The sequence below is a fragment of the Lissotriton helveticus genome, chromosome 2_1 (assembly GCF_964261635.1).
Source record: "Lissotriton helveticus chromosome 2_1, aLisHel1.1, whole genome shotgun sequence".
In the NCBI taxonomy this organism is placed as follows: domain Eukaryota; kingdom Metazoa; phylum Chordata; class Amphibia; order Caudata; family Salamandridae; genus Lissotriton; species Lissotriton helveticus.
This window is the reverse complement of record NC_136059.1, coordinates 1,280,484,724-1,280,495,556: the sequence shown is the minus strand read 5'-3', so window position 1 is coordinate 1,280,495,556 and position 10,833 is coordinate 1,280,484,724. Positions and strand designations below refer to the sequence as shown.

The 10,833-nt window shown below is 39.9% G+C and overlaps 1 protein-coding gene across 1 annotated transcript in view; it reads left to right on the top strand.

Moving 5' to 3' along the window:
* Window positions 1-2,228: 2,228 nt before the first annotated feature.
* Window positions 2,229-10,833, top strand: part of LOC144820239 (melanopsin-like) — a 992,733-nt gene continuing 984,128 nt past the window's right edge. Inside the window, exon 1 of the mRNA XM_078677835.1 lies at window positions 2,229-2,419. Coding sequence (XP_078533961.1) covers window positions 2,229-2,419 — 191 coding nt within the window. The remainder of the gene's footprint in view (window positions 2,420-10,833) is intronic.

Below are 10,833 nucleotides of genomic sequence, written 5' to 3'. Positions count from 1 at the left end.
AATGTGAAATCTAGATTATTACTATGTTTCTAGTGTGTAGGAAGACATAAGTTAGTTTAGCAAACTGTCTAGAGGTAGGGAATATTACTTTTATTGCGATATATATATATGTTTTAAGTTTACATAATGCTACTATATTTCCATGAAAGTCCCACAGTAGCTATAGAAATAAAAAACTATATGATAAAATACACTCTATAACACGCCACTCAACAATTTACGTGGTACAATGTAAAAGAAAGTACACCATTGAACTGTATGCCACTGCACTCTATGCCAGAGTATTAAATGCCACTGCTATATGCTGAACCACTCCGTTCCTTGCCACGCCACTGTATGCTGTGCCACTCCACTCTACCCCACTGCACTCTACGCAAGTACACTCTATTCTGTACCACTGTACTCTATGCCACTCTACTCAACTCTGCACCTCTTTGCGACTGCACTTTATGCTACTGCACTCTGCGCTATTCTACTCACCACCAATATACTCAACGCCACTGGGCTGTACGCCACTGGGATGAATGCCACTGCACTCTACTTCATTGCACTGTACACCGTTGCACTCTACTCTAGGGCACTGCACTCTAGGCCACTCTGTTCTAACATGTGGCAACCTACCCTAGGCCACTTCACTCCCTGCCACTCCACTCTACTGTACGCCATGCAACTGCACTCCACAGAATCCCACCCTGCTGTATGCTACTCTATTCTATGCCATCCTACTCTACGCCACTGTACTTTACCCAACTCCAAGCAACTGTACTCCACTCTATGCCACTCTACTCCATTCTACTCTACTCCACTCTACACAACTCCACACCACTCTCTGCCACTTCACTCTGCCCCAGTTCACTGTACTTCACCTCTATTCTACTCCACGTCCTTCTAATCTGCTTCACTGTAACCCACTTCACTCTTTGCCACCCTACTCTAAGCCACTCTACTCTATCCCACTTTAAGCCACTCTACTCCATTCCACTTGATGTAACTCTACTCAACTCTCCTTCACTTTATACCACTTCAAAGCACACTATGCCAGTGCTCTCCATGCCACTTTCCTCTGCTTCACTCTACTCTATTCTGCACCACTGTACTGTATGCCACTGCACTCTATGCCACTTTGCAGTACTCTGCACCAATCTACCCTACGTCACTGCACTCGATGCCTCCAAACCCTACTCAACTGTACTGTAATCTACCTCACTTAAATCTACGTCATTCTACTCTAAGCCACTCTGCTTTACGCCACTCTACTCCAACCCACTTCACGCAACCCCATTTCACTCTACCCTACTTGACTCTACACCACTTTACTCACCACTCTACTTTACATCAATATGCTTTAGCTCACTTGACTCTATCCCATTTGACTCTACACCACTGTACTCTATGCCACTCTTCTCATGCCACTGTACTCTACCCCGCTTCACTCTACCCCACCTCATTTTACAACACTCTACTGTTTGCCACTCTACTCAGTGCCACCTTAACCTACCCCACTTCACTTCCCTCTTCTCCACTCTACTGTATGTCACTCTACACTCCAATCTTCCCCATGCACTGCTGATACCCTTTCATATTACATCACTTATAGCATTTTAAATCAGTGTTCATTACAACACTTATGAAATATCAAATAACATCAAGCACATCACTCTGGGCATGGTAGAGGGCTGAGTTATAAATAATTTTATGTAGCTATCAAGTTGACAACAGTGTGTACAGAGGTGCGAGAGTTGTAGTCCCTTTTGCTCAGGGAGCAAATTATAACTTTAAGTTATATCTATAATTGATCAATTTCTAATGTTTGTGTAGTTTAATAGATTTTTTATAGGCTTTGTATAGAAATATTACACTATTTTTCGAGCTCTAATCTGAAACCATTGTTTTTTTAATCGAAAATATATGTTTGTGTGTGCATAGATATATACATATATATGCCTTCTGTCTAGATACTATATCTTTATTTTTATTGTTATTTTAAATTCATTTTGAAATACAAGAAATTTGATTTGCTAACAGTACTAGTCATTCCATTTTATATTAAAGTGCAGAAGGTCAGCTACTTTCTATAATGAAAACGTGGCATTAAACTTTCATGGGCGGGATTTTATGTTTTTTCATACTGTATTTATGAGAGCTGCTTCTGAGGATTAGAGTTTATGCCTTGTAGCTGCTTTAGTTTACCCCGATACAAAAATAGACAGTTTTTGCTGATTGCTATCATGAGCCAAAGAGTGATTGTAGTTCTTTTTTACACTTTGCTTCTCTTTCAGACAGTTGATTCGGGAGCGCGACAGAATGCTGTACCAAAAGACGTGCCAGAATATGTCCTTTACACCATTGGCAGCTGTGTGCTTGTAATTGGATCTGTTGGGGTTATAGGAAACCTATTAGTTCTCTATGCATTTTACAGGTAAAGGAAATTGACTTCAGAGATTGTAAATAATCTGTCACAAAGAATGTTGAATAGTGTATGATGTCATTTTCATATGAAAGAGACAAATCTGGTATTTGGCATGCATTTTCATGGTGTCTGGTAGATACTCTACCAAAATATCTTCCCAGGTGAACCCATCACAATATCTGCACCACAGAGAGCCCTGGGCCTTGGAGTAGGAGAGGGGAGCTCCATTCAGCCCCCTTCAACCTCTAGCTTTCCTGCGATTTCCTCGATACAAATAACAAGTCCACATGGGGGACAGTTAGAACCACATTTAAGATTTTGGTGATTAACACAGCAAGCACCCTGCATCTCCATGGCTTGGGGGCATACCCCTGTGAGGCAGACGTTTTGAAGGTGGAGCTGAATGATGAACAAATGTCTTACCTCCTTCATCCAATAGAAACTCTTTGTTTTTCTGAAACAAACTTCGAGACATGGATATTTTTTCGAAAAACGAAAATCCAATAGCCATCAAACAGAGGGAGTTTTCCCCTGACACTTCAGAGCCAGTGACTGTTTAAACTGCCCGGGATCACTGTGTCTTCTATGATGGTCCCATAGCAAGTCCAGGGGCAAAGGGGTCACCAGGTCAAGAGTGTACCATTGCAAATCAAGTGGAAGCCCTTAGAAAGGCCAGAAAGGTAGGGGACAGTAAGAAGAACCTGGTAGTGTCAACTATACACTCCCGCTTATAGTTCGAAAGACAAGAATAAGGGTAGGTACATACTAGAAGCTTATAGGTGGTAGTACCTACTGTAGAACCAAATGCATTTAATGCAGTCTGCTCCTGCACTAGTTTTAAAATCAAATTATTACACAAGGCATGGATTTAGCGCCTATGTTTATTGATAATAAGGCACAACCACGTTGATACACATACGCATGATCTACTGAATGCATGACATATGTATGAAAGTGTATTGCACGTATGTCTGGCACTGCTTGCAGTTGCACAAAAGTCACAGAGCACCATCCTTTACGGCTATGGCATAACCACAATTTCCTTTGAATTTATATGTTATATGTTGTCCTGTGTTATGTCTCTCTTTCATTACAGGTACTAGCCTTTTTTGAGGACCCATAATACGGACAGTCCTCCTAGCATAAACAGTACTCCTTAGCGTGAGTTCTAAAAATTCTTTAACATGTGGTTTTTACCACTCACCTTTTCACCACACTCACTTAACACTTTATTTTGAGAGGTCCTGAAGAAAGCCCAGATATTTTCACAAGGGCTGAAACATGTCGACCATCAAAGGATAATATTAAGATACAAACAGTAGCCTTAACGCATTATCCACTCTCTTAATTTTAACATACCCTGGGTTGCTGGAAATAAATATTAAACAGGTAGAAACTCAGAGGTATTTTTAATTAACACTCACTTCATCACTCACTGACACCTCAAACCCTCTCCAATGTAATCAGGTGTTGCAGCACAGCTGAGTAGCATTCAGATACTCAGCTGGGACCCAATGATGAAGCATGACACCAACCAGGTTGGTGCGTGAGGGTTTTCTTAACAAACCTCTGAGGTGCCAGACATCACTGTGACAGATAGCCATTTAGTCAGTCAGTCATTAAGTCTTTATTGCGATTCTTCATCATAAAAGACAGTGAATGTCCAAATTAATATAAATTTCATTCATTTTAAAATACACCAACATTTTCAAAGATCTAAAACATATTACTATATCCCATCAATAACAGTTAATAATAAATACATACAAATGTACATTTTAAAACCAATTCTAAAAAAGGATTAAATGTGTAAACAAGCATAGAGACGTAATACATATGTATGGTTTGCCTTCCAGGTGCAGATTTCAAATAAAAAAGAGTTAAACCTAAAAAGGGTGATTACTCTCCAAGCATAGAGCATTTACCAACTCCAACCCTTGCCTTCAGTAGCCGCAACTTCATCTTTACGTAGCTAATTTGCCCCCCCATATAATAAAGGCGGTCTTAGTTGGTCAAAAACATAGTTCAGGGACAGAGACGGTCATTTAGAACTCCTAGCTCTCCCTTCTTTTTTATTTGAATATATCATTCTACAGTGGCATTCTTTTGTGTTATAAACATGAAATATAGTACATCAAAACAACCGGATAACATTTGCAAACATATGAGCGCCCCTTTTATAAACATCCTGTGGACATTTCATTCTTTGCTAGTGGGCTAAATTGACAGAAATGTGGTTGAATACCTACTCTGTCTTTGGCTCAGAAAACATATTTTCCAGGTTGGGCTCAAGGATCTAGAAGAAATTAGAGAAGAAATCCTAACTTTTCTAAGGTCTTGGCTAGATAGTGCATGCATTCTCTCAACGAGACTTGTTGTGTTCTATCTGTGGGCTTGTAGGCTGCCCATCTCCTACCATTGGTAAACTTCAGCATTGCTCTCATTCATGACATGTGGGAGTCATGCCTTTTTTTGAGTTTGGCCCTCCCATAGCGCATAGACCAAGTGCATGTCTCCTTACACTGCTCCTGGTTTGCAAAGCTAATTTTTTTCATTGTTTTCAAGCACTCCATACGGCTACTTGGGCTTTCAGGCTGTTCCCTTTGTACACATACACACATACCACTAAAATGCATGAGTGTGTTCATAAATTAGTGCACTTCTTTAAAAAGTTGTTAAAACACAAACAACACTTGTTTATTCTTTTTTGCATGATCCAATGGTATTGGAGCACTTGTTCCATCCTCCATCTAATTCTTTGTTTTCAAGCTCTCCATAGGAGTACCTGTATTTTCAGGCTGTCTCCCTTGTACACATACACACATACCACTAAAATGTGTGCATGTGCACATAAACAAATGCATTTCTTAAAAATGTGCTAAAACATGAACAGCACTTGTTTATTTCCACAATCTGATGCCATTGGAGCACTTGGTTCATCCTCCATCTTGCCACAGTGCTAACACCAGCCAATGGTATTGAAGCACTTTAATTACTCACAGGTTATATTACACAATGACACATTCATTGTCATATGCAGAGGAAGAGTACAACACATCCTCCCTTCACTTCAAAACTCAACCGTTTCTTACTATCACTCCAACATTTGTTCAGCAAGACCCTGTAAACCCGAACAAGCAAAGAAAAGACAATAGACCTCAGCAATACCCAAGCTATTGGCCTTGTCATTGTGAATGTCTTTTAGCAACACACCTGCTGTTCAGCATAGCTGAAAATCACTGTGAAAAGCACATTGATGTGGCCAGCACAGGCCACGTCATAGGACTTTTTTGTATTAGATGGGGCAGGACAATAAACTGAACATGGAGGGGGCGAAGAGACTTGACGTTGGCTCAACATCCTGTGATTCTGGACTTTCAATAACTTTCAGCAATGCTGAGCAGTAGATGTGCTGCTAGACAACATCGATAAAGACATTCACATTGACAGGGTCAAAAGCCTTTGCATTGCCAAGACCTATTGGCTTTGCCAATGCTTGTTATAGACCAGTGATCTAATTCACAAAAGGTTTTTGAAAAGCTGGAAATCCATGTGTCATAATTCTGTGAATTACTTAGAGTTCCAACTTTTCAGGGATGCACAATATTCCTCTTTGGTGCGCATTGAATACTATAGAAGTCGCAGAATTCAGTGCACGCTTATGCTCTCCCATGTTTTCGCATGTAGATTCCAGATTTGAGTTGGCATTATTGAGTATTTCTAACTTTAATAATTGATAACTTCATTACTTGTTTAACCATTGTGATGATGCTCAGAAATGGGCCTTCTTAATGCGCGCTGAATTCTGAAACAATGCACTGACAGTATAAAATAGTAACTTACTTTGAAAAGAACAAACAACAATCATAAACAGAGGTTGAGCCCTCAATTTAGATATTTCAAAGAATATATGTTAAACAGATTAACTCATATTTTTCAACAATCATTTCTTAGTCTTTTTTATTACATGCATTGTCATTTTATTCACATTTTTGTAGGTTTGAACTTTACCAACATCCCTACTTAATAATTTTAGGATCTTTGTCTGAAAATACATATTTACTTCTTTCTAATTTTTGTTGTTGAATCTTTTGAGGGTTTTCGAGGTTTGTAGCTTTTATTCAGCTGATTAGCTTTACCAAAGAAAGTATTTTAAAAGCATATATACTTGAAAAGGGTCTATAGAAGTGAAATGTAACAACCTGACTCAAGCAGGTAACTGGGATTAAGGAAAGGGAAATAAAAGGCAAGTAACAAGGAAAGGGAAGGAGGATGGCACATGAAGAGAAAAAGCATCTATTTATTACCCATGGGAGCTGTGCTTCCACATGTTACCTTCTAGGTATTTTTACATTTGACGGTCACTTTTCTTACCAAAGGCTGTTCAGATTTTCTTTTCTTGGATCATTAGGCTGTTTCATTGACACATAGAGATCACCCCATGGATTCACGGGAATGTGGGCCCTGTTTACAAACACTTTTTAGTGGTATTGCATTATTATTGCTCACACAGACCTGATGCAAATGTTGGGTTGGCATTTGTAAAGTAAAACAAATCAAGATTTGCTTTGGATTGTAACCCAAAGTAACGCAGAGCAGCGCAATGTACTGCTGTGCATTCATTTCCTCAAGGAAGCATTCTATGGGTGGCGCATGGGTGTTCTCATGCATGTTCCCATGGTTAGTGACACAAATCCATATCTTGAAAGGCACATAGACATGAATTTGTGCTGAAAAAATCCTATGCCTCTCTGGGGCTGGTGGAAAGATTAGAAATATTTTTTATTTCTCCTCATTTTTTGCTCTTTGCATTTGTGCTGCATTCAAGAGGAAATTGACTTTTACAATTGTTTTGTGTGGAAAGGGACACCATTCTGTTTTTCTTTTTGCGTTTATTGTTTATTGCAAGCAAGTCAGAATACAATAATATTTCAAGACATTCAAATTAGGACATAACTAAAATATACAATTCACTCAGAGAAGTAAACAAAAAGTAAAAAAACATATTAAGACAGTCTGGTACATCAAAACGAGCAATAACAAACTTTTCCGTATAAGATCTCGATATCAAAGAGAACACTGAGAGGAGAAAAGAAAAAAACAGTTTCTTAAAGTATCTGAAGAATTTATCAAAACAGCCAGATTAGACAGCAAGATTAGCTCGGTTCCCCCTGAATCCATTGCTGAACCGGGACCCAGATTTTCCTCCCCAAGGCGCGTTTTTTCCTCCCCTTTGTTCTATAGATGGCATTTTCTATGTTATGCATAGCGAGTAAACGCGCCCTCCAGGTAGAAAAAGACGGGGGGTTGGGACTAATCTATTCTTGTGTAATACACCCCGCAAAGTTGCCATGGAAATAAATATCGGACTTCTCTTCTCCACAGCCATTATATCCGAAGACACCCCTATAAGTACTAACTCTGCTGTCAATTTAATTGAAAAGCCCAGTAATAAAGAAAGAAAGGATTGAGTTGCGTCAAGTAGAGATTTTAACTGTGGGCATAGAAAAAACATGTGGGCTGCGTCAGCAGCGGGGAGACCACATCTACTACATGATGTGCCAAGTCCTGAACTCCATTTTGCGATTTTCGCTGGAGTGTAATAAAGATCGAAAAGAACCATAAAATGCTGTGTACGGGTTCTACCTGTCAGTAAAATAGAGTTAGCCAAGGAGATAGAGTCCTCTATCAAAATATTGTAAGAACCCAACTTCATGGCCCAACTCTGTTGAACCTTCTGTAAATCATCAGACCACAATGAAATTTGTAAATTATAAAAAAACCTCAATCCTTTGCTTAGTATAAAGGCTCCCAATCAGAGGAATCTTCTGTAGCCCAGAACATTCAAAAGGGGTTAAAGTGTTACAAAAGCTGTGCACCTGTAGGTACTTAAAATAGTCAGTTCTTGTAAGACTGTGCCTAGCCTGAAGTTCTGAAAAAGATATAATATGGTTATTCTACCATATATCACCCAGAGAGTTGATACCGTAATTGCGCCATTTCTTCATAATATGGTCCCTACAGACTGAAGGAAAAATATGTAGAGAAGAAAATGGAGTATATCGGAGAATTTTTGCAATCCCCACATGACGCCTGACTAACTGCCAGACACGATATGCTGCTTTTAAGATTTTCAATTTTGTTTTTTTGTAGTAGCTGGGTTCAATGTTTTTTAGCAAGCGCCCACGAGCCTCAACCCCTAACCCAAATTCATAAATGGATGGCGCATGAGAATCTAACATTTGTGCCTTAGTTCCGATAATCAAAGGAGTAATAAACTGTAATACACACGCAATGTAATAAAACAGAAAATGTGGGGTGCCCCACCCGCCCCTTGCCTTGGGGAGAATCATCTTCTTATAAGCTCAGCGTTGGCGCTTGTAGCTCCACAAGAACCTCGCGGCCATCCTCTCCAATTGTGTAAAGAAAATACATGGGAATTCAAGCGGAACTGATCTAAATAAATATAAAAATTTCAGCAATATTACCATTTTCAACACGTTATTCCTTCCATATAAGGACACATGTAGGTGGTCAATACGGTCCAAAGTCTAAATAGCCTTTTTGAGGATTGGCTTAAAGTTAAGTTCCGGGATAACCGACACCGGAGTTGTGATCTGAATACCCAAATAGGTCGCCACGGGCACGATGTTAATATGTGCCGGGGGATTCTGGCCCACAAATAGGGTTTGGGTTTTAGATAGGTTCAATTTATAGCCCGAAAAGGTACCAAACTGGATTGCAAGGTCTTCAATCTTTGGCATTGCCATTACAATATCTGTAGTGATCACCACCACATTGTCCGCATAGGCGCGAGCTCTGTAACTCATGCCCGCGACCTTTACTGGTGGAATATCCGCCGCTTGGTTAAGTTCATTAAAAAAGAGGTCGATATAGATGGCAAACAGGAGCGGAGAGGATGGACAGCCCTGTCTTGTGCCACGATGGATAGAAAACAGGGCAGATTTATTAACACCAATTTTGATGCAGGAGACTGGTAAATCATAGAGAGCTTTCAGTGCCCTTATCATGCATGGGCCAAACCCTTTCAAAGCAAGCAGATCCCAGAGATAGGGCCAGGCCACCCTGTCAAATGCCTTCTCGGCATCCAACAGGGTGATCCCTATAGATATGCCCGAGGCCTGTGCCCAATCCATCAGCGCATTAACTCTACGGATATGATCCGTGGTGTCTCGCTCAGGAATTAATCTGTGTTGCCAACTTGACACTATGGAGGAGATTATCCCTGAGATTCGTGTGGCTAAAATTTTCGAGAAGACTTTACTATCGGCATTAATTAATGAGATCGGCCTATAAGAAGCCGGATTGAGGGGAGATTTATCTTTTTTTAGGAAATGCCATTATTGTCGATTGTCTCCAAGAAGCTGGAGCAATCCCCTTCTGCGCTTCCATAAACGTTACCAGCATATCTTGTTTTAATATGTGCCTAAATAGTCTATAAAATTCCAAAGGAATGCCATCTGGCCCCATTGCTTTGCCAACCGCAAGGTAAAGTACAGCAGACTCAATTTCATCCCATGTAATGTCGGCATCCAATTTCTGTGCCTGAGAAATGGTCAGTTTCGAAGTATTATCAAGGGTAATAAAATTCAAAACCGATTCGCTAGAATACCTTAAATTATCCTGCTCATAAAGATTAGAGTAGAACTGGCGGAAAACCTCGAGAATTTCCTCAGGATTGTTATGAATCTGACCTAAATCATCTTGAATTGCGGTCACAGCATTAAAAGCCTCCTTTTGTTTTATCTTTTTTGCCAAAATCCTGCCCGAATTTTCTCCCATTTCATAAATCTGTGTTTTAAAAATTGCCGCCTGTTCTGCTAATTTGGTTGCAAATATCTCATATAGCCTTGCTTTGTGTATAGCAAGAGTTGTTTTAATATGCTCTGCTTCTTGTGATAGACTAATGGCCGCCACTAGCTTTCCTTCCCATTCTTTTACCGCCTGATAATATGCCTCAAGTTTATTCCGAATTATTTTTTGTTTGTTAAACGAGTAGGCTAATGTCTCTCCTCGCACCCCAGCTTTGAAAGTGTCCCCAAACGATTTGAGCCGAAGCGCTTCCTCTATTCACCTCGAAAAAATCACTGATCCACTTAGCCATATGGTCTAAATATGCAGGATCCGCCAGCAGTTTCCGGTCAAAGGACCAAGGTCTCACCACTAGATTGTTAACGGCGTCTGTTTTCAACTCTATCACCACTGGATTATGATCTGAGATTATTCGAGGATAGATCTCAAATAGAATGTTATGGATAAGGCCAGCAGTAACAAAAAAATAGTCCAAGCGCACAAATTTCTGATGTGGAGCAGAGAAAAATGTAAATTCTGGTGACACCGGATTTTTCTCAAATCCCACATCACACAAACCAAAATCCACTACTAGACCTTTTAAAGCCTTA